Raw genomic sequence first — 25,328 nt, 5'->3', positions numbered from 1 at the left:
TTTTTTCTTTGTTGAAACCTTTTTATCATTTTCAGTTAGTACAATAACACTGCAGACAAGTTGAATTTGCTCAGCTCAGTCCCTTCCCATTTTGCCTGTTTGCTGGTTTAGATATTTTCTACCTTTTTTTATTCCCGTATATCTCCTTTCTGTGGGGCTGTGTCGTTACCACATTGTGAAGTCAGAGGTGCATGTAATGTGGCCAGATATTCTGAGGTAGGTCAGTCATTATGCAGTAGCACAGTGATGGCGAACCTTGGCACCCCAGATGTTTTGGAACTACATTTCCCATGATGCTCATGCACTCTGCAGTATAGTGGAGCATCATGGGAAATGTAGTTCCAAAACATCTGGGGTGCCAAGGTTCACCATCACTGCAGTAGCACCAAATGAATGGGGTTGATCCAGTCTTTGTGGATGGTGCTGGTTGCTTCCATTTTGTCCTACATACATACACATATCTTGGCATTTAAAAGTAATGAGCAATATTTTTGTGGTGATTTGTGAGTGCAGTTATATTTAGTCCCAATAATAGCTTTCAAAAAAAGAAAAGGTAGTTCCCATCGTCATGATAAAGCTTTTTACTATTCTCCATCAAACATTTTCATAGGCCCACCTACAGATCTCCTGAGAGGTGGTAGTCTCCCATTGCCAAATGGAATTCTATGCCTGTAATCCAATTTTATGAGGGCAAGTTCATTTATACCTTCAGATGCCCTGTGCATCCTGTGAACAGAAGGCTGCAAGAAATGTTTTCTGGAAGAAAAAAATGTTGAGCTGAAGGTGCATTTCAGAAAAGTGTTTGGGTGCATCTAAGAAAAATAAATGGTAAGATGTAGCAGTTAAAGGACAATATGGAATGCTAGAAAGAATACGCTTGGAACTCTAGACAGTCAGTTGACCAATTGATTGCCTTCTTTTCAATTTCAATTTTTCTTTCCAAAATAAACGTGGATAGAAAATAAGACTTGTAGTAAGAGAAATGTGCGACTACCATTGCTGGCATTTCCTTCCAGAATTTAAAAGTTACCCAGGTGCCAAAAGCTCCGGTCCTTTCTGAGCTGACACATGACTTCAGTAGGTGCTTTTGTGTTCTAGGTCATGATTCAGGGTTGAAGCTGCATACAGCAAGGCAACTAGATCTTTTAGAATGAGGGGTCTAACTAAAACCTTTGGGGCCCCAGTGCAAGAAACCATGAAGGACCCTGGACCCCCCTTGTTTGAGCCCATGGCTTCCAGTTCTGGGAGGGCTTCCATGGACATCCTCCCAGAACCCTACCCAGAACCCTACCTCCCGCAAGCCCCCTGTGTGCACATCCAGTGCGCTCTGTGACTGCTGTGTCATTTTTTAATCGATGTCCACAGTTAATCGATGATCACGGTAAAGGGCCAATCACAGCCACCCTTTACCATCAGCTGATCACATGTAAACAGACTTCCAGTTTCGCCACTGGAAGGAGACCAGCATTGACAGCACCCATATTTCACTAAAATACAGCTTTATTATTCAAAATGCGTTGTCCAGTGCATTCCTCCCCCATAGGATTGTTGTATATTTCAGTGGCTGAACTCAAAACGTTAAGCTGTGATGAATAGGGAGGATTTGGAAATGTTAGTTGAGCCTAACAAATATGGTGAAAAATTATACCTTTTTGTGATATGTGATAATACTTAGGCTATCTTGTGCCTACAGCTGTATATTTGCAGTGTGAGATCGAAGGCACTGCTAGCCTCATCAAAATTGAGATTTGGTAATATCACTATTGTTCTGCTTACTGTTCTTCTTTCTGGAGCTTTTAATATGTGGAAGCAAAGCCCTGCCTCTAAAAAATGGCCGCCTCCACATAGAGACAGAGTGTAGAACAAAGCATGGCAAAAGCCCTAAGGACTAAAATGTACTATGAAAACTATGGACTGGAATGCCAGGGTGATCTCTTTTGCTCCCTCTATATCTACCCCTATATGAATGATGCTACAAAATTAAAGGGCATTTACAGAACATTATCATTATTGAATGGTTTTGTAATCTAGTTATGAGCTTCAATGTATAGTGGTTGTAAACCTCACACATTAAAATGTGAACAAATCCTATCCCTCTATATTGTGCATTTGTTTCAATTAAGAGCACTATGTAAGTGTAATTTCTGTCTGCTGCTTTGTTCCTCTGCTATCCTCATGAATCGCTTCTGACAAGTTTTCCCGACACCAAGATAAAAATTGTGACAGGAGAGGGATCTCCATTTGAAACCCTCAGCTCGGTTTCCATGTACTGTGTAAAGGGGGTGTTCCTTCCCTCTTATCCCCTCCAATCAGCTGTCAGTTATCCTCCCTGAGCTCTGCAGAGTGTAACTTCAGCTCTCCGGCCCCCTTTTTTTGACATTTCAGACAAGCTTTATAAATTCTGAACTTTGAACAGATGTAGAGAAGACTGCAGAGAAACAGGTACAACTTATGTTGGAGGATTTGTTTCATCTCTGTATCACCTGAGGCTAGTCACTGCATTGGGTAGATGTAAGGATTTACATCCACTTTAACCACTTCAGCCCCAGAGGATTTTACCCCCTTCCTGACCAGAGCACTTTTTGCGATTCGTCACTGCATCGCTTTAATGGACAGCTGTGCGATCATGAAACATACACAAAACAAGATTGACATCCTTTTTTTTTCCAACAAATAGAGCTTTCTTTTGGTGGTATTTGCTCGCTTCTGTGTTTTTTGTTTTTTTCCGCTATACACAAAACACCATTTTGAAAAACATGATTTTTTTTTACTTTTTGCTATAATAAAGATCACCCAAAATATATAAAACATATTTTTTTTTCCTCCAGTTTAGGCTGATACATATTCTCCATATTCTACATATTTTTGGTAAAAGAAATCGCAATAAGCGTATATTGATTGGTTTGCGCAAAATTTATAGCATCTACAAAATAGGGGATAGTTTCATGACATTTTTAGGTTTCATTTTTTTTATTCGTAATGGCGGCGATCTGTGTGTTTTGGTTTTTTTGTTTGTTTTTTGGGACTGTGAAATTATGGCAGACACATCAGACATGTTTTACACTATTTTGGGGCCATTGTCATTTATACAGTGATCGATGCTATAGAATTGAATTACTGTGTAAATGACACTGGTGGTGAAGGGGTTAACCACTAGGGGGCAGTGAAGGGGTTAAGTGTGTCCTAGGCAGTGATTTTAACTGTTAGGTGGCTGGACTTCAACATGCAAGACAGTGATCACAGCTCTCGATGAGAGAGAGCTGTGATCACTGTCGTGGCACTAGGCAGAACGGGGAAATGCTTTTACAGAAGCATCTCCCCTACTTTCTCTCCGTGACACAATTGTGGACATAAAGTCCATGGGACCCGTGGTTACGGAGATCGCAGTGGGCCCGCGACACCGCTTCTTAAAGGGGACATACCTGTACGCCCTTTTGCCTACCAGCGCCATTCTGTCGGCGTGCGCTGGTCCACAAGCGGTTAAATGTTAACTCACAATTTCAGATTCCTGATTAGTTCCTGCTGTACCATTTACTTGTATGAAAAAGTATCCTGTTCTTTGTTTTACTTTCTTTGTGTGAAATACCTTGTGTCCCTGCCTGTCCCCATGATTTCCTAATAAAAGCTGACCATGGTAGGCATGAAAGAGTGTGGTCAATTGTCTGGCTGTACTAGGAACTCAGCCTGCTTTCCAATGATCAAACTGGTGCTGACACACACACCTCCCACAAAACTGTTCACTGGGAAGCCCAGTATGCTGCTGTTTCTCCTCCCCTGGCTCTCTAAGCAACTTATGCAGCTGAGAACAGAGGTTATATGATCACCTATAGAAAAGAGGAGGGGGTATTTGTGCGTTGTGTTTATGTATACACCAAATGTTTTGCCTTTTATTTCTCTCTTAAACGGAGTTTACAAGGTGAGGCTTCACATATATATTTTTAGGTACAATCGGTGTACTAGTTAGTGCATGACCTGGTAAATTAACTCGCAGAGGACCAAGGTCATCAACATTTCCATATTGCCTGCAGTCCTCTTTCTGTGCTTTTTAAATTAGCTTTAATAATTAGCAAAATGATTCAGGCTAAACTATTGCCAGGAAGATATTTTGGTTTCCATATCTGGTCCCATGCAAGGATAGTTAGTGTAGCTAGGTTAAGTATTGTGTGTGGTTTTTGGATGCTACCGTAGTTGTGGCAGAACAATGCTAGCCGGGGAGGGAGTGCGAGGAGTTGAACTGTTGACAGTGCAGCTGTGACATCCACTTTTTTTCCAAGGCAGAGCTGGCTCAGCGAGCATGTGTGAGGAACTGCCAGCAGTTGGAGACTTTTGGCACAGGCAGAGCGAGGAGGGAAGATGAGGGGGGTGGCAGCGAGTATCAGACAGTCTTGACTAAAGTAGCGAGGAAAGTGTTTCGACTATGGAATGACGCACATTGTGTCCTGGGCTAGAAATGTGGAGGAATTAAAGACCCCTTTTTTTTTTTTCCAAGTGTCAATCTCTCCCTGTCACAGGGAGCAAGCAGCACAGCAGAAAGCAACGTGTTAATCAGGGGCTGCCATTGTGTTTGCCTCTCGGCTTGTTTCCGAAGCTGCGAAAAGTTGAAGTGGCTTTTTCAAGCAATAGCAGCAAGAAGACACTGGCACGTTTTTTGCCTGCTTTGTTTTATAAACCTGGAATTTTGAAGGCGGACGGCTACAGCACTTGGAGATTTGTTCTTTTGCACCTTTTTTTTTTTTCTTTCTCTGTAAATGTTGCTAAATAGTTGATGGTTCGCTCCAGACAGCCTGAGGATATGAGCCTGCATTTTTTGTTATCTCTTTCCACAACACAACCAGTTTCCTGCCACAGAGCCTCTAGCTCTCCGCTGATGGCAGCTGATAATTGGTAGCCGCAGTCTGCTGTCTGAGCCACAGTAGTTTTGTGCCTTGCACCTGGGACCTGCTGATAGAAAAGCGGAAGACGGGGCAGAAGGCTTTGCTAGAAGACACTACTTTCACTTTACAATTCCTCCAGCAAGTAACGTGGGATGCTCGAAGAATAGGATCTTTTGCATACATGTCACTATCCATAGGACCTGAGTATGTCCAGTGATCATTTCAACACCACAACACTGGATGATACTCGAATTAAAGACCTGTTTTTGGTAAAAGGTAAGCACTTTTATTTATTTTTCCTCTTAACCTATGAATTGGATCTGTTAAACATATAACTGCTTTGTGTAATTGTGTATACCAGCAAGTCTCGCATGCTGCTTGCTATACTCTGTGTTTGAGTGGCTGTATTGACACATTGGGGGGAGATTTACTTAAAAATCTGGTGCAGTTGTGCGTAGTAACTAATCAGCTTCTTACCTCAGCTTGTTCCATTAACCTGTGACCCACCACCTACCTCCTTCCTGACATATCGTAGTGGTACTTCCGAATCATTTCTGTGGTTTATGCGGTTAAGGATACCTGTTGGCTTTTTCTAAAAACTCTTAGGCCCCTTTCACGCGGGCACCTTCACTAAGCAAAATCCACTTGCTCTCTGCTGATCCCTGCTGAACAGGTGGATGACTGGTCCATGTCCGCTCCACTGTGCAGAGCAGACACGGACACAGCCCTGCTCCTCTCTATAGGGCAGTCGGATAGAAACGCCCATCTGTCCAGGGTACTGCCTGTCCAATAGGACCACCATCAGTCTGTTTTTGGCAGACTGGTTCGGATGGCGGCGGGTGTCAGCAGACATGTGTCCACTAGCCTCCGCTCCTCTGTAGAAGAGACTGGAGGGTCCGATCGGGTCCGCCTGAAAAACTGACAGGCAGACCTGTGTGAAAGGGGCCTTAATGAGACATTGTGGGGACACAAATAAAATGTGTATTCAGGGGTGGGTGGGATAGGAAGCTCTCCTGGATGCAATGGATTACAGTTGGGATGGGTTCGCCTTCCTTCTGTTATGACAATGATTTTGACAAGCAAATGATTTCTGTACATGGGATCCCCTACGTTTTTTGCACATCGTTGGGGGGGTGCAGTTTGGAATCTTTTCCTTGGACGCTGGAGGAACTTGTCCTGGCACTGCCTGACCTTGTATTCACTTGGGTGATTCTAATATACAAGAGGCTGTATTTGCTGCAAATATGCTTTTAAATACGGATTGTAACCACCTTGACCACATATGTGGAATCCTTAATCGCATGTATGCCACAAATGATCCGTCTTCCTTTAAACCGTACTATTTTGTAACACAGATTGCTGAAACAAATGATTAAAAAAGGAAATATACTTTGAAGTTAGACTTTAAACTAGTCGTGGAAGTTGCTCTTGTACAACAGAGTTGCAGTGTTTCACAATTCAACCACACGCCAAGTGTCACAAGTTATTTGGTTTGCAGTACAACTGCAGCTGTGGATTGCTTGAATCGCCATTGACTTTAAGGCATATAGAGCATCAAGTTCTAGTATACACATTAGGAGTTCTGGCCTGCTATCATTCAAACTAAAGCTTAGGGTGCATTTGAGGTGACAGGGGCTGGAAGAAAGTGTATGGAAAATGAAAACCAAGTCTAAAATGTAAAATAATGTTTGCCAGGACTGACTAAACTTTGTTGCCAAGCTGATGTTTACAATGTATTCTCCTATAAAATCTTTGTAGCTTACCCACATTTCTTATTAGTATGCCATGATAAAACATTCAAAGTGTTCTAAAGCAGTTTAAATGTTAACAGAGGAGGATTCAGGGTTCTAAGTTGTGCTTGGACAGCTTACTAATAGAGTGAATGACATCATCGCCGAGGAACTTTGGGCTGGTTGTTGTGCATTTCTTGCTCAAGTTCATATTATGGGTGAGGTTTAGGCGGAAACTTACCACAAATTTTCCAGACTTCAGACTGCTGGAACGCTTTGATGTTCAATTGCTAATTCAGAGAACGGACGTGCCTGCCTCTTCAGAGAATCCTCACCCGAGCCTTGGTAAATTTAGATTGAGCGGTAGCTCTTGGCACCTTCATATCTGCCATTCTGTCCCTGTGAACTCTGCATTCTAGGAAAGTCTGAGTGCATTGCACTTGAGTGTCTGCCCACAGTCAAATGATAGCACTAGTGAAGTATATACATTTTTTTTTTTTTTGTTTCTGCAAGTCTAGGCGATCAATGTATTTCACTTTAACACACAGACATCCTAAAGTTTGTTTCTTTTTCGATATGAGATTTCAATGAGTCAGATTTTTTAATGGGCAAGTAGGTACGGTACATTTGTATGAGATTTTGTTAGGTGAGAATCTAGTTAAAAAGTAGGTCATCAAGCATTGCCACACACGGACTGAGAGAAGTGCTAGTAAACAACTTGGTGCCGGAGTTGGGACTAAAATGTTTCAAGGTATTTCCATATTGGCTAGCTGCTGGCTGTTTGTATGATTTATTGGAGGTCTTATATCTATGAGGAACTTTGCTGGCAAGAAACCTATACCTGATCTTTGTGGTCCCCACTTTGGCCATTACAAAAAAGTTTTCTCTTTTGGATTTTTCATTTAACTTTCGATATCGAGAGTGCAGCGGGAGAAGTGGCCTTCCCCCTGCAACAGCCAGGAGTGCTGGGGCTGGGTGGCTGCTGTAGATACATTGATGGGGAGAGCTTACCACTGCAGCCCCAGGGAGGGGTGAGACTCCGCTATGAGTCAGTGGCAGAAACATCTTCCTGTTGTGGTAGAAGATATAAGAAGCTATATGGTGATTCAGCCTGCCAGTAACTACATGTGGCCTATACGGTGATTAAAATTCTAGAATGTGCCAAGGGTTTCCACAAGCTAGGTTCCAATACAACCATGGTAGAATTATTGTTGGCTACTGGCTTAGACTGTTAGGCAGTCTTGACTCGGACTGTTCATATGTTCCATAGATAACATAGTTTGTATTGGATAAGACTTGTTCTTTCCATGATGTAAGGATTTTTTTTATTTCTTTTTGTTACAATTAAACATTCTACCGTAAATAAACTTGATCTTGGGTAAGGAACCTTGAACTTCGGAATGGTCAGTGCTGTTTTAAGAGCTGTGGCCAAATCTTTGCACCCAAATGAATGTTATAATTCCCAGTTTTATTAATGTTAGACTAAGATGTGGTTCCATTTTTGTATTTGAAATTGAACTGTAAGTTTAAGTTAAGAATTTAATAATTAAAGTCTGTGTTTCTGGATTTATGAAAGGTTCTTTTAAAGGTTTTGTACATTAGTTCATAGTTTGCATTGTCTGTACAAGTCTTATAAATATGACTGTGTGCAATTGTTACCTGGGGACACTTAACTCTTGTGCGTTCTATTTGTCTAGGAAACGGAGGTGGCAGTTATGAAGTTTCATGTGTTACTAAGAAGACAGAAATGTAATATTGTTATGATTCGTAATGGAAACCTATTTTGCATAAAGGGCCTTTTCTGTTCAGGGAATTTCCAATTGCTTGTAACATGGTTTCAGATGGTTTAAATAAACCAGCTGCTGATATTGTAGCAGCGAACATTTACAGTGACCTTTGTTACACATATTCGACTAGAGGGGCTCTCAATAGCTTCTTGTCTGCAGTCTCACATGGGTCAGATCTATTCAAATAACTGTATCTGCCTCTGTTCTCTTCCTGCATATAATTTAAAGAGGGCTTCCACTTGACTTCCTAGTGCCTCACTAGGAAAGGAAATGGAGGTAAATAGCCCCAACGGGAACACAGCAATAATTGCCTCCAACTCTGCTATTCCTTAACCAATAGCATAGCCATAAAAATTAAAAATTGTTTGGAGTTACGGCTTTATATAGGAAAGTTCAATGCTTCAGATCCCAAAGAGTGTATTGGCTAGTTATATTCAGTCCCTAAAAGTAATCTAAATTTTTAGGATCACTATAGTCAGACTTCCCTGCTCAAACATGTTGGGCTTGGGTAGGGAAAACCTGGGTACTACTTGGCATTGAACTCCCTGCTTGCTTTCTTTCAATTATATTCTTTTGAGCTGTTTTCACTCTCCTGCCCTCCTTTGGTATTTATTCTTCATATACAGGGGTCCTCCAGACAGATTGAGTGACTGGTTCTTTTATTATTCAGCTGATGCACTTTGTGTTCTAATGAGGAAAGCTGCAGTGTCCGCATCCCTTTTATAAGTGATTAACCTTTGGGGAGTTTATCAGCCATGACTGACTGACGTCTGAAACGCTTTGGCTATTTTTACAGCATTGTACATGTTTACGTAATAAAATAAAATACATTTTTTGGAGTCCTCCTGAGCACCGACCATCCCTTTGCCAACCTTTTGTGGAGAATCTCACCAAAATATAGATTTCTAATGCAGAAGATACCAAAAATTTTACTTGTCTTCGTGCAGACTTTTGGAAAAATCAGTGAGTCAATCACACAAGCAGGAAAATAAATTTTTTGAGGCATTCTGCATACCATCTGTGCACAGAACACCTCCATATTACCATATTGTATTGAATTTTACAAAAAAAGTGCTGCAGAATGAAAAGGAAAGTCATTTTTAAGAACCTCAATTTACATTTTGTGTTGCATTTGTAAATGCTAGATTTATTTAGTTTATAATAAGTTACCTTTTTATAGTGGGCTTTGGCATGGGGCTCATGGTCAAATGGTCACCCCACACAAAATGAGGAAAATGTGCATAGAATTTGTTTCTCATTTTGAAACCTATCCATAGCAAAAATACAATTCCGTGCATCATATGGTCATATACAGCGAACAAAGTAGTAAACCCTCTCCTATACCCAGTGAAGTGAATAGCTCCAGATGAAACAGAGATGAGACCTACATAATGTATAGCCCTACATAAATTCTACTTTTATATCGGCTGTCTTTCCCTTTCTACACTTTTTGGAAAGTGTAGAACGTATTGGAAATCAATTTATTGTGCGAGAGCTGATTGGAGGAAAGGCAAGCCCCCCTCCCCCCCCCCCCCCCCCCACACACACACACAGGCAGAGGAACGAAAGAACATTAAGAGCTGCAGTGTGAAAAGACAAGTTCTCTGCTAATCTACCTCTAAGCTCCCTCCCGACACAAACTTCCAGCTACTTTTATCTCCTGTGTCAGGGAGATCGTCGGAAGTGACTCTGCTGATAACAGAGGAATGGGGCAGCAGAAATAAACGGCACTTAGAGCTTTGGGGAGGGATGAGCGAACACTACACATGTTTAGGTCAAATTTCATGAATGGGGTTTACAACAACTTTAAAATCTGTCTAGGATAGCATATGAAAATTGTGAACTCTGTGAATGTGGGGGATGTCTTGCTAATCTTGTGGGCTGGAAACGGTGTGTAGTTGTGTGCATCTAGCAATAATGCCATATGTGAGATCTTAGCAGGTTATCAATTGAGTGACATGGGTTTTTGTTTCACATTATTCTTGACTGTCTAAATCTCCTGAATGGAGTTATAACATTTGTAAATGCTGTCCATTTATGAGCAGCCTTAGATAACTGCGATTTTACCATTGGGAAAAACGTAGAGAGACCACAACAAACGCATAGGTAACCGTACAGCGTGTTTTTTGCAGAATGTCATGCTGCTATTGGAGTTTTTTTTTAATGCAGATGGAATAGTTGTGCCACTTCGCAGCAGCCTCTTCCAAAACAATGTACACTGTTACCCAGCTGTCAGTCATGAATCATGCTTGTGTGGTCTCCTGAGGATACAGCATTTCTGGTGTAGTATGTCTGCAAGAGATGCGATGACAGAAATGTATTAAGATCACACATCTATTAATTGATGGCCACTCACCATGAGTGTAATGTTTTCACAGGATAATCACACATCTCAAAATGAGCTGTAACAGTTTTTCTATTACAGTATTAGCACTCTAGTTTTGGGTGGTACTCTGACACATTGTACTAAATAGAAAAGCTCAGTGTTCACCCCATGCTGAGATCTATCCCAGCTCAGCAAGGAAATGAATGAGGATCAGTGTCCCTGCCACACATGTATGGAGCAGGGTACACCACTCTCAGGGGTGCTGCGTGTATTCTCCTGTGTAACCTTTTCATTCAGGCTGCTATTGGCATACCCCCCAACTTTCAGAGATGAGAATTACGGACATTGTTCAGCACAAAGTGTGGAGGCAGACTATGAAGGGTAAATTAGCAAAAAATGATTGGTTACAAATTTGGATGGTTCAAGTTTAACAGATGAAAAAATGTAGAGACTGAAGAATTTAATAAAGTAGAACACTTTTGATACTTGATGGTAAACACACACTTTTTAATTTACATTTTTTCTTCTATTTCTGCATCTGGATGATACTATAATTTTTATAAAAATAAATAAAATAAAGTACTTTTTTTTTTTTTCTAATCGATATACAGCTGTCACATGACCCAGCTCTTTCCCAGCCCGTCTGCAGGGAAACTTAAGCAGCAGGAGCTTGTAGTCCTCCGCTGTAGGTCACATGTTCAAAATAAAAAAAGCTTTTGGAATATAGAGTGAAAATAATATGGATAAATGGTCATACAATTTATTTGAAATAATTTATTTATAATTTATTACTCTTTGGCAATAACATGGTGTGGGTGGATTTCTGCCAGTTACATATTGTGGCACCCCCCCCAGCACTGTATCTTAGAATAAGAGGGGTGGGGAAGCCTCCATTAAGCTACATGCAATATCCCACTCATTGTTTTTAGCTGGTTAGTGTGCATAGAGGAGGAAGGAGGGAGTGGGCTGCTGTCATTTACCACTGTATATACATCCATTTTATAACTCTATAGTCACATGAGCGTCTCAGATGTGATAGGGATGAAATGCTCACCATAGAAACTTATTGAAAACTGAGCATGTGCAGAGTTGCCACCACAGCTGCAAAATCCCAAGCTGAATTGTGGACATGAAAATAAGGTGGAGAGAGCAGTAGGATCAACCAGGTTTTTTTTTTTTTTGCAGAAAACTAATCTCATAGTGACTATCAACCGCTTGTAATACAGTTTTTTTTTTTTTTTTTTTTTTTATGTGGTTTAAGTGACACTTTTACTATTTACATTTTAATAGGGCCTATCAGACCAATAAGAATAACAATAATAGTGGTTCCTAAAACAAACAGAAGCTTTTGTTTAGTCAGCGTTTTAACGTTTATTAAACCTACACTTTTGGTTGTTTGGGGAGCAATTATTACAATTTGGTTTATTTTTTAGAAAAGGTTAACATGTATACATTTCTGTAAGCGTCTTGGCATTTTTAAAGTGAAATTTTAGTCAGAAAATTCTTCTAGATCACTATAGGCTGCCCCTATTTCCTATTTGCAAGTATAGCTATGTCAGTCGTTAAATTTAAGTGCAGATGCTGTATAAAATCCAGTAATGCACTCAAGGCTGCTCTGCTGTCAGTCAAAAGATTTTCTGCTGCTCAGGGGCTCTGGGCTTCAGCAAAAGGCAGCCTCCAGCGAGAAGAAACGGGAGCAATGCTGGAGACAACTTGCAGCACACACTCATTTCGGTAGCATAATTAATTGCAAGTTCACCTTTACAGAAAAATCTGTAAGTTGAATTTACACCGCCGCCATGCAGGTCAGTAGGACTGGGGGGGGGGGCGCGCGATCTCCTATTCTGAGCCCCCCCCCCCGTATAGTCGTTCAAGGATCTGGCGCTTAGAAATCCCCTCTGCCTTCAAAACCCCCCCCCCCCGAGAAGATGAGCTACGTGGGCTCTGCTTGGTCAGTGCCACCCATGTGAATTAGAATGCTCCTAAACATACCTCCTGACAGGGTACATTTAGGAGATTAAGCTCCGGGGATTTCTAAGCCCTGGAGCTGCGAGTTCCTTACAGATTTTTCTGTAACGATGAACTTACCCTTTAATTGTTGAATGTATGTTCCTTGCTAAATAACATTAACAATAACATGGTATAAAAGCTGTTGTGGGTAAAGCTGCACTTTAAGAAATGAACACATTTGAAATATATATTTTTTGCCAGCTACCTGCATGGGAAGACGCACACAGAGGTAGGATAGAGAAGAACAAGGGGTGCAGAGATATCCTTTGTCACTGGGTACCAGCGAAATCTTCTATTTTGATATGACCGACATTGATAGTGTCATTAGCCCAGTTAATACTTCCTCTCCTTTTCATGGAGAGGTTGCAAAATCTGTGACCAGAGTGATTACTGTAGTAGCCAGAGCTGATCATCATTTGCTATTATAAAAATATACATAAATCAACACCCACACAATTCACAGGTGATGATGCTTAAAGCGTTCTACCACAACACTTCATATTCCTGATGCGTCTGCTGTACCTTGTACATGTATGAGAAAGTATCTTGTTCTTTGTATTGCTACCTTTGTGGGAAATCCCTGGTGATCTTGCCAGTCCCTCTTTCCCTATTAAAAACTGATCACACTAAACAGGGAAGCACAGCATGGTCAGTTCTCTAGCTGTGCTGGAAACTTTGCCTACTCTCATCTAATGATCAGACTTGTCCTGACACGCCCCTGCTGCACAGCCATTCACTGGGAAGCTCAGTGTGCTGCTGCTTCTCCTCCCTCCCAGCTCTTATGCTGCTGAGAACAGAGGGAATGTGATCACTTATTAAAAAAAAAAGGAAGGCTTTTTTTGTTTTCTTTTAATCTATACAGAACTGTTTTGACTTTCATTTCTATTTTAAACTGGGTTGATTTACAAGGTGTCCTTTACAATCACGTTTTAAATTGGTCTAATGCAGCTACATAAAGTTCAGCGCAGTGTCCTATCTCCCAGGTAATGGCTGAAGACTTTACCTATGTAAATTACTGGCCCTGTGTCTGCTGGTAATCTAGCTGGGCATTGTGGGGAAAAAAAAGATTTATTTCAGAGAATACAGAATATGAAGCTTGTTATGTCCTGGTTTTCTTCTTTCATAGGTTAATTCATTTGTCCTCATCTAGACTGGGTGACCTGCTTTGCTCTCTTGTTTGCTATAATTTCCTAATCGGATCTGGCAGTATATTGTAGTATTTCTTCATAGCAAGTCTTTCTAGTCAAGTAGTGCTCAGAGAAATGTGTATGAACTCGGACTTCGATTGCTCTGTGAAGCAGAAACTTCCTGGTGGTGTTTTTTGGTCGGCTTTTTGTTTGCAGAGCTTTTGCTGGTATTAGACACTAGTTTTCTTCTTTCTGCTTGCCACCTATTCAGTCAGTCATCTGCTTTGGGCCAGTTCATTTGTATTTACTGACGAATTTGCTGTTCCTCGCTCGACATTTTCTTCCTGCAGGGTGTGTGCTGGTGAGACCTAAAAGTCCACTTCCCTGATTAGGTGAATAAAAGTCGGTTGTCGTTCACCAGACCTAAAGCAGTGATGATGGGAACTACGTATGTTCAGCTGTCTGTATTCATTTATCATTGATCTAGGCAAAAGGTTTTGTGATCCTTTGCCACCCCGAACCCCAATAAAATTTAGATTATTGGTTTTGTGGGGAGTTTTTTTGCTACTGAAGGACTAAGCTATTCAAATTTCCTGTGATAAGTGACATTTTCTATACTCTGTGAACACCGTCCAGGCCCATTCTTACCTGCTTCGTACAGTAATGAGCATGCTCGGGTATTGGGTGTATAATATAATTATATATATATATATATATATATATATATATATATATATATATATATATATTTAAAAAAAATTATTATAGTATGTGTACAAGGTGTGTCTATTAAATAGTATACAAATGTAATACTTGCTCCCTCAATATAGTCCTCATTTGCACTAATACATTGCCGCAGTCTTGTTTTCCACTGGTCAAAGGCATGGAGAAAATTTAGTTTTTGTCAGCTGTGTCAACACATCCGCCGTTTTCTTCTTTACAGCATCAACTGACTCAAAACGTGTCCCTTTAAGCACTGATTTACCTTTTGGGAATTCATTCTCACGTTCCTTCTCCCATCTTTTGTGCCATGCAAACACATGTGCACGAGACAGGGTGTCATTCCCACAAGCTGTAGTAAGCATTTGTAAAAAATTCTGTTGGTTTTTGGTGCAATTTTACTAAAAAATGTCACCAAATTTGACACTCAACTTTTAAACTTGGCATTTTTTTTTAATACTACAGAAAACGCAACCAAACGAAATGGCGACCGAACGTCATAGTGTTGCTGCTTGTCATGCAGGTTCAAACTTGCCATGCATGCAGTTCCAATAACAATAATAACAATAAATACAATAACTGGTTCTGACTGCTTTGTTTACTAGGTGGGATTGCAGTCTCGTTATTTGATACACACCTTGTGTGTATATATACACACACCCCTATATTGCCTATACATGCTCATGAAATTTAACGGCGTCTTAGTCCGTAGGGTTTAATATTAAGTTGGCTCAACCTTTGCGGCTAGAACAGCTTAAATTATTCAATTGGCTTCAATTATTCTGGGAAGGCTGGCCACAAGGTTTAGGAGTGTATCTATGGGAATGTTCATTCTTCCAGAAGCACATCTGTGAGGTCAGGCACTGATGTTGGACAAGAAGGCCTGGCTTGCAGTCTCCACTCTAATTCATCTCAGAGGGTTGAGGTCGGGACTCACTCATCAATGTCTTTATGGACCTTGCTTTGAGCACTGGTCCAAATCATTTAGTGTGGGGTTTCTCAGGGGTTGGTCTTGGCCCTTTAGTTCCGGTGAAGAGAACTCTTAAGTTGTCAGCATACCAAGACACTTGGGACAATTTAATGCTCCCAAATTTGTGGGAACAGTTTGGGTATGGCCCCTTCCTGTTGTAACGTGACGCACAGTGCGCAGCACTGCACAAACAAGGTCCATAAAAACATGGATGAGTGAGTTTAGGGTGGAGAAATTGGACACGCTTATGGCTGCTGGGTCACGTGTAACGCGATGAGACAAAATACTGATGTTCTTGAGCCGCTCACCCACACATGCAGGGAGAATTTATACACCACAGAGGGATTTATTCAACTAAAGTGAAGCTATACTTCATACCTATATTATGACAAATGTGAAAGTTGTATCAAGTTGTTCAAGAAAGGAAAATGTAATCTCCAGGTTAAGAAAAAAGGCAGCAATTAGAAGTAATGTGGGAAGCAAAGTCACCCACAGCAACCGACCAGGAATCCTTTTTTTTTTAATTCTGAATAACCTAACTTGACAGCAGGTGGGTGCTTTTTTTTTATTCTGTGTTTTGTTTAAAATTGCTACTCTTAGGAGATGAATTAAACTCAAACTCCAGGCACAAATCAAATTGAAATGCATATGTGGGAAAGGTACTTTCTGACACCTGAAATGCATTTCGCAAATGCAGCGCGTTTGTGGCAACCAGATTGCATGGTACTGCAGCACCATGTGGTTTGGGGTGGTGCTTTCTGAAAAATTTGTGCTTGGATTACTTTTTCCATGTTCCAGTGAATTTTGCATCCAATTCAAATTAGTGGACTGTCAAAACCTTACCGTGTGGAATTGCACAGGAATACTTGCATTCCGGTGTAAACCAGCTCTCTCGCTTCCATACACCTATTTCCAAGGCATCCAATTGTTTGTGTGCCAAGCTAAATTCCTACCCAGGCGACCAGACATTTTTCTTTCTTCATTATCTCGGCCATGAGTCCTCTCACCACCCCTGTGAGAGGATCCCGCCACTGGAAGAGTCTCCTCCACGAATAGGAAGTGCCCTCATCATGCAAATACACCAAGATGGATGGGGCCAGCATCGTCTCGTGACTGCTGGCTCGGGTAAGTAAAATGGGCATTCGGATAGGTTTATTTTTGGTCATACCAGCGGTTAGTTAAAGAAATGGGGGGGTGGAGCTGCTTTAAGAAAACAAAACTTTTACTTAGGCTTATTTTGAGATGAAGGATTATTCACTTATTTTTACATGGATCATGTCTATTATAGGCAAGAATTCTAAATCTCTGGTTTTGAATACTGTTGAATAACTTCTGGGGCAGGTGTAAGGGCTCGTGTTTTCATGATTTAACAGGCAAGCAGTCATAAAATATAGTTTATTCTTCAAGTCCTGTTTACACCTGTGTGATTTGTCATGCTTTGGCTGTTGCGTGACTGCACAACGCGAGGAATCCCATTATTGTCTGTGGGACCCATGTACAACAAAAAACACAAACTCGTGAAAAATGCACTAAAATGCATTTTAAAAAGCATGAAAAACACATGTAAATGCAGATGCACAAGTGTTCACCTAGCCTAAGTAGTAATCATATGCACTCTTGGTGTCTGATATATGAAAGGTTGTGTTAATGGTAAAATATCTTTTGGTTTTAACAATTATTTAGCTTGTTTTGATTAAAAAATAAAAAGATTGTGCGATTGCCACATCTCTCTTTCGGTTAATAAGCCAGTATATTTAATGTGTAAACCCTTCACTGAAATTCACTGAAGACCAATTGTTAAGCTGCATTAATGCAAACTGGGTACCATCCAATGCCCACACAGACTTCTTACATGTGATGTGCTCAGGAATCAGTAGTAAGGTGTGGGCAAAGTCAATGAGATGTACTAACCCTTTCAACATTTTCCTTTATACAGTGGAGTGCATCAAGTTTTTCTGTTTTTTAGTAGAACTAAAACCTACTATCCTGAACAATCAAGGACGCTTTAATTTCTTCATTCAGCCAGTAGGCTGCACGAAAAGAAAAAAAATCCTCCCATATGGAGAACCCCCCCACCCCCCGCACTTCTATCCGGCACTGTGTAGTCTGACAGCAAGACTTTGTGCTGACCGAATACACAAAAGTTTTCCAACTTGTTAATTTGACAGAAGTTGATCTAGCAATCAACTTCTGTCGAACAGGGAGATCCATACACTGACATTCGGCCAGTTCAGCAGGTTATTTCGCTCAATCTGTTGCCAGTTTTAACCCTGGTACACACTACTAGTAAAAACTGACAGCCCCGGGTAGAGCCACTGCACTAAAGATCTGATGTTGGTACATCCGCTGCAGTCGGAACCACTACATGAATGATCCGACTATGTACAGCAATCTCCCATGCTGAGCTGTTGTGTTCTGGCAGGGGGACTGTGTTTACCTGCATAGGGATGCACAGTTGTTCCGTTAATCTCTGTGAAGGTAGTCCCATTGATGTCTGAGACGCATTGGCTGTACGGACATAGCCGCTGCTCGCAATCTGACATGCATGTTAGTGCGTGTGGCTGTGTCCCCAAACTTGCGCAGTGTGCATTCCAATTGACTTCAATGGACCTGCCTGCATGTGGATGCAGGGAATACCTAGGCATTTCTGTACTGGTAAACTTGGCCCTCTGCGCACTTTGTGTGAATGAGGCCTAACATTATAATTCAGGCATGCCTTGAATGTAACGCTTTAAGGAAATCATTACATCTGTGGGTTTAATTCTGCTTTAAAGTGGTTGTAAACCCTTACAACACACTTTGACCTACAGGTAAGCCTAGATTAAGGCTTACCTGTAGGTCCAAGAAATATCGCCTAAACCTACATGGTTTAGGAGATATTTGCCTAAGGACAGGCACCACTGAGTGCGGCACCGGCGAATATGCCGCGAGTGGCAGCTACCGTGCGCATGCGCGGGAGTGACGTCATCGCGGCTTCGCCGAATGACAGCGGCAGAGCAGCGAGACCCACCGAGAAGATGGATGCGCCGGACTACAGGGGACAGCGGTGACTTTGCTGGCTCCTGTGTCAGGTAAGTGACACGTAACGGACTACTATGCGATGCATAGTAGTCCATTATGCTTTACCTTTGCAGGGAAAGTCAACTTGAGGTTCCCTGCCAATGCTGCTTCTTTATGTTTTGTACTGGAAAGGTAGAGTGTATATTTTTCATCTTATCACAGGATTGTCCACAAATCCTTTATAGCATTGCCAGCTAAGTGATGAGCCTTAGGGAGCAGTAAAACTGGCATCTCAGAAGCTCCTTTATAGTCACACTTGGGAGAGTGCTTATTAAACCAGTGGAGCCTGGTGGGTGATGTGGGCATTCTTTACATTCAGGAATATATCTTCAAAGCAATGTACCTACATACCAGCTCTAGTATATAGCTGGATTTTAGATTTCTGATTTCTGAAATATTTCTTATTTTGAAAACAATATACAACGCTGCTGGCGTGTTTTATTTATTTTTTTGTTTCCATCAGTTCCTGCTTGCGTAGATATTTTTATTTAGACCATTTGTCTTTGTATGGACATATAGGGGCTGACCCAATTGCCTGGGCCTGTGATTGTGGCTTCTCTGTTGCTTGTTTCAGGTCCATAATGTGCTATCTGGGTTTAGCAGCTAGACCTGCATGTGTTCAAATTTTGCTTTGCCTAGTTTTTCCTTTGCTGCAGTCTTTTCTTTGAATGATATGTTCAATTTCAACATGTTTGCTATAATAATATTTTTTAACTAGGCATGTAGCAGTTTGTTGTAGCACAGGCAGTGTATGGCTGAAGACTTATTATGCGACAAGGGTGATGGGAATGTGTTATTGGACGTATCCATGATAATAAACCGTAAAGCTTGTTAAATGTACGCTGGAAGCATTTGCTGTATTGTATATATTTAGACTATTGATAAGTGTATGTATAGCCAAAACATTTTTTTTTCTAGTTTTTAGGTATTGTAGGAAAGGATTGGAACCCCTGTCAGGTTTTCATTGCTGTTTTTGTCCCCTCTAGGGAGAGTCACCATCTGTTTGTCCCAGTGACCATTGTCAATGGGAAAGATAGTGATGAGAAATTTTAAAATGTTATCATTGGAACAAGAGGGGAAGTTTTGGAAGAGAGGGGCACATTTTCAGTGAATGTCTGAGAAGGGATTTCCTCTCGCTTCTGTTGCTTCTTCAGGACAAAGTTAAGAGAAATCTTTAAATGATGAAACAGACAAAAATGAACTGGCAATGCATTTAATCCACCCCTAGCATTGGCTATATGTACACTTCCTAGTGACTTTAAATTACATAATTTTAGAACGCTCAATAATGTTTTTTTTTTTTTTCTTTCTTTTTTTCTTTCAGCTGAATTGGAGTTTGTCCAGATCATTATCATAATAGTGGTCATAACTGTAATGGTGGTTGTCATTGTCTGCCTTTTGAATCATTATAAGCTATCTACGTGGTCCATTATTAACAGACAAAGCCAAAGTAGAAGACAGGAAGAAGCCCTACAGCCGGTGAGTTGTAGACCTCTCTATTTGATGGTGGTACAGCATTAGGAGATGAAAAATATCTATACAGAATCATTATTCAAAGGTAGAAAAATAAAGTTTGAAGATGATGAAATTTCACTTTGTGAATAACCAGTTAATTTAGAGTCAACTTTTACTAGTTAACAATCTGGGGGAAAATAACAGTTGGAATCCTGGTTGATTTGAGACCCAGTTCAATGTTCATGCCTCAGTTTAAAAAACTCAGTCCCATCAAGGTGAATTCCAGTCTATTTACATTCCATTGAGGGGTGTGCGTATTTTTTTCTTTTTTTTTCTTTTTTTTTTTTATTGTAAAGAATAAGTCACACGTATAACACAAAGTCCTTGCCTGAATCGTCGAGTATAAAAATGTTTTTGCATGCATTCTTCCATTATGTTTGGCTGTGATTTGGATTCAGACAGTTAAAAAGTATAAAGGATAGTTTCCTCTTGACAGTGCACTTCTACAACAGCTTTTGGCATTGAGGTTCCACTTTGCGTTTTGTGATAGGAGGCATGTGTCTGGCATGACCCAGACAGCTGACTGAACATTGCGCCTTTGCTCTGTAGGCTGGGTGAAAGACGTAGCTGCAGGAGGCAGTCACTTCTCATTAGGATAGGCAGTAGACTGGATTTTCTGGTGCTCCAGGGAAGCCATTCTAGTGGAAGTCCTTTGTATTTATAAATTTCATTTATTTATTTTCACCAGTCATTTCAGGACAAGAATTTGCCCTCCATTTACAGCAGCAGTAAACAAGCTGAAATAACCAAACTAATAATTGGCGCTCAACCATAATTCTTCAATACTCTTATTCTACATATGTCAAATGGTTGATTTTTTTTTTTTCTTATATGAATTTTTACAATACATACACACTCAAAAATTAACTATTGGCAGGTGACGAAACCTCACTAATAGTCTTGCCATTTATTTGCTAGAAAAAACCAAGCCATGTAAATGGTTTTGAGCATTAGTTGCATCATTTTGGAAATTCTTGATTTTCAGATGCAATTGGTTCACAAGCATCAGATACTCCAGCAGACTGTAAGAAATAATGCTCCCACCACCAGCCCATTGTTCCATTTTATCTAGAGAGGAGATGTTGGTCACATTCACCTGTGGGTTGAATTATGAAAAATTAAATATTGGGCCTTGTTGGCTTTCAGGTTTGGTCAGATGTCTAGCATATCATTCTCTGTGCCAGTCCATTTCTGTTCTTGATTTAACGATGGCTCCCTTAGGCCAAGTTCACACTGGTACGACATATAAATCAATGGTTCCCTATGAGAGCTGTCTTAACTGGTCCGACACAAGTCTTCCAACTTTGATAAAGGTTCCTCTACTACATCTGTGCTACTTCAGCCCATTGACTATCATTGAAGTCGGATCAAAGTTGGCTCCTTATCCTATCCGACACGGTGATTACAGCAGCAGGAAGAATTTGTCACACTGGGATTGTTTTGATTGGTCAAAGGACAAGTCAGTCTATCTCAAAGTTGGCACAAAATCTTATCTTGTTCATTCAAGTCAGATGGAAGTAGGACCGATGTCACAGGGCAAAGTAGGGTGGCAGTCGTACAACAGACATGTCGTGCCAGTGTGAAATATAATCATCATAATCATGACTATGACTTCTAAACCTTGAAGGGGGCAGCCAGCAGTTGACAATGTGCACATATGCATGGCATATACTTGCACATTGTGCACAATACTTGCTCTTGTCAAGTCAAAACTTCTCTGCATATTTTGTTCCAAATTGGTGTGTTTAAAGTATTGAAGGTGCTGGCTCCAACAACCACCAGGTAATCAGAATTTACAATAGATTGGCCATGACAAAATACATGTTTGTTTTAGTAAAGAATTAATTATCCTTCAAGAAATGACCACAAGCCTTTATTAGAAGTTAACCTCCAACAGCTTCAAATAGGCTCATAATAACCTCTGAGGGAATGTGTTTAATGAATGCTACAAAAATCGCTTACTATAAACTCTCCAAATGAAAAAGTGTTGTTTAATGCGAGACGCCTTAATTCTACTTCATCCACCATGGTTAACCAGATGATGCACCAAATCTACCCATTGCAAAAAAACTAAAAAACCGTATTCTAGATTTATCACGGGAAGACTAGAGCAAGTCAACCTAAAGTACTCTTTATCAGATTGACACCAGCATACCTTTAGGGCCGGTTCACACTGCGGGCGATGCGAGGCGACACCGACTTGCCTCGCCGCGACCTGCCGCGACCTCAGCGGCGACTTGCAAATGACTTCTGTATAGAAGTCAATGCAAGTCGCCCCGAGGTCGCCCAAAAGTAGTACAGGAACCTTTTTTCTGAGTCGGAGCGACTCGAGTCGCTCCTCTCAGAACGGTTCCATTGTACAGAACGGGGGCGACTTGTCAGATCGCGGCGAGGCAAGTCGTGTCGCCTCGCATCGCCCCCAGTGTGAACCGGCCCTTAGTGTACATGATATTACTTTGTATTTATACCCAGATGTTACTCTTGGCTCAAGCTACAGCTTAACAGATTGGTTTGGCAGGTCCCTTGATGTAGATACCTATTTTACGCTAAGGTATCTACACTGGGGACCTTCTCCAGCAATACTCTGTTTCTGCATAGCTGATACCTGATTGGGCCTGGATTTTACACAGCCATTCTGTGTATATAAACAGATGTATTGGTAAAATACAGAGTGCCATTGATGAATCCCTTTGAGAATTCTGGGTGCTCAGCTCTTTTGCTCATCCAAAAGCTTCTTTGTCAGATGATAGAAGTCAGTGCAATGTCAAGACTCCTAATCTGCATACTTGTTTTGAATCCAAAAGTCCCGAAGGCCTTGGATCAACATTATAACCAAGGAAGTAAGAATACTTCCCAACTACAGTTTAACTTTAAGAAGCTAGGTGTACTTCATAGGTGAAAGAAAAAACATGAGCCCCATAACAAGGATCTATATTGATGTTAGTGTTGGATGTTTTTGCAAGAATATATAAATCATACATTATATTTAATTATAAAGGTTATGGCTGCATTTAACTGTCTTCAGCAGCATAGATAGGCAGGCAGACAGATGAAAGTGTCCAGTATGATCATTTTATTGTCTGACCATAAAAAAAGTACTACTTTTGCTGGAGTAAAACTGAAAAAGCAACCGGCCTTGTTTGGAAGTTCTTTGATTGCTATTGGATGGGAAAATATGTGGTCAATTTTTTTTCATTCAGCGTTTTACAGCTTACAGAAAAACATTTTGCCAGCAGGGGGTGTCTATTGGTAGAAGGGCATTTATAAGTCTGTTATGCCAAAAATCTTTTAATTGCCTGCTAGCAAATGTTTTAATGTGTACACGGACTGTGGTGCATGCACACTATAGTGTACAATAAAGCTGAGTAGATTGAGTATCCATAGGAATATCATCATCAGTGCCTGCCTAATTGAAGAAGCAAGAAAACCACAGACCCGGAAGAAGAAGAAAATGACCTAGCACTGGTGGGGACAGATCGGATGTGGGGAGCTTGCTTGCGCCTCATCTCTGGAGAAGGCCCAGAGTGAGTTATAATGTGCAAGTATATGCCATGCATATGTGCACATTGTCAACTGCTGGCTGCCCCCTTGAAGGTTTATAAACCATTATAGTCCCGATTATGGTGATTATAGTTGGGTCTAATTAAAAATCGGCAAATGCATGTTTAGGCTGAAAATATTTTCAAATTTCATTTAAAGAATGTAAACAATGTCTCCATTGATTTTGGTGGTATATTGTTAAAAGAATGATTGGAAAAAAAAATGATGCAAAAGTAAATTGCATATGCATAGACAAACAGACAAATAGATAATTTCCATGTGATTTGTTGCAGGATGTTGCCAAAGCGTTAACTAGCCTGATACCAGCTATTGGCATTTCATCTGTTTAAAAATTGTGCAACAGCGGTGCCATCTACTGGCTGTCAGCATCTTGTACATGCACTGATTACATAACATACTCATGAGATCCAAAATGTTCGGCAGTTGCGTATGCATCAAATGCTGTAGACTAAACCTGGTCCAAGTCGCTTATGCTACCGCTAGACTCCTGTATATCCAGATCCAGAAACCGATATTCCAAATAGACGATCTTGAGGACAACTGGGTTACAGAGAGCCATTTATTTTCCTTCTTGAAGATATCTACAGCTTTATAAGTTAGTGTGTGTGTGTATGTGTGTATATATATATATATATATATATATATATATATATATATATATATATATATATTTGCAGATTTGACCTAGTTGCTTAATGAAACATTAGTTGATATTTTATATAATGAAAATATATATATTTATATGCCTTCTGGACTTTGTATTATTTCACTAAAGTATCATCCTAAATGCATTTGCACCACTTATCTTGATCACTACCGCAAGGTATTCAGTGTTTCAGCTTTGATGTCTTAAAAGGAAATGTGCCGTGAACAAAAATAACCAACATTAGAAACCTCTTGATGTCATCACCCAACTTGCAGGCTGGATATTAGTTTTCTGCTTATAACTGCACTCTGTGAAGCTGAGTAAATAAACTATGATTTATGTAATTGTCCTTTTAAGTTGCACACACTGTGCAACCCAAGGATAGTCCCACAGCCGCTGCTGCAAACTTTCCCAAACTTTTTTGATGCCAGTTTTTTTTTTTCCTTAGATTTCCCTTAGAGTTGTTTTTGGTTAGCTTATTCAATAGCAAATACTTTTAAATAACAATTTTGCCCACTCCTAATTTTCTCTCTAATTTAACTGTTAACAGTGTAAAGCTAACATGTTTTAGGTGTTCTCCGGAGACGTATAGTATTAACAGGCTTTCAAATGAAATCCCACATGTGAACAGTAGGAAATAGTGTGATGTGTGTATTGCATTGTAATGCTTCCAGCCAGATAATTGCATTTTTGTACTCGGCAAAAAATCATTTTATTTTTCGTAGGACACAGGCTAATATTCGTTACCCACTGGGTTATATTCCATCTCCAGGTGACAGTCTTAGATAGGAAGTGTTCCCCCTATATAACCCCTCCCATACAGGAAGTACAACTGTTTTTTTTTACTAGTGTCTGCAAGGTGAATGGACACTATCCTATCCATTTAAAACAGGCTCTATATGCTTAATGAATTGGTTGTCCAAATAATCAGACCAGCTCAAAGTCTGAAGTATTTAGGTCTGATCCTAGATACAGTCCAATCAAGGGTATTTTTGCCACCCG

The 25,328-nt window shown here is 40.5% G+C and overlaps 1 protein-coding gene across 3 annotated transcripts in view; it reads left to right on the top strand.

Moving 5' to 3' along the window:
* Positions 1 to 25,328, top strand: part of LDLRAD4 (low density lipoprotein receptor class A domain containing 4) — a 488,264-nt gene that overhangs the window by 448,471 nt on the left and 14,465 nt on the right. The window contains exons 1-2 of one of the 3 annotated variants that reach the window (XM_077492399.1): positions 4,190 to 5,150; positions 19,929 to 20,083. In XM_077492399.1, the coding sequence (XP_077348525.1) occupies positions 5,081 to 5,150; positions 19,929 to 20,083 (225 nt within the window). In that variant the 5' untranslated portion in view covers positions 4,190 to 5,080. Of the gene's footprint in view, positions 1 to 4,189; positions 5,151 to 6,793; positions 6,950 to 19,928; positions 20,084 to 25,328 lie in introns of those variants that run through there. The other 2 variants (XM_077492397.1, XM_077492398.1) reach the window with 2 other exon arrangements.

The sequence above is a fragment of the Lithobates pipiens genome, unplaced genomic scaffold (genome assembly GCF_037356315.1).
Source record: "Lithobates pipiens isolate NorthernLeopardFrog02 unplaced genomic scaffold, aLitPip1_a1.2 Scaffold_19, whole genome shotgun sequence".
In the NCBI taxonomy this organism is placed as follows: Eukaryota; Metazoa; Chordata; class Amphibia; order Anura; family Ranidae; genus Lithobates; species Lithobates pipiens.
Note: the sequence above shows the minus strand (reverse complement) of the source record. Positions and strands in the feature narration are given on the sequence as shown.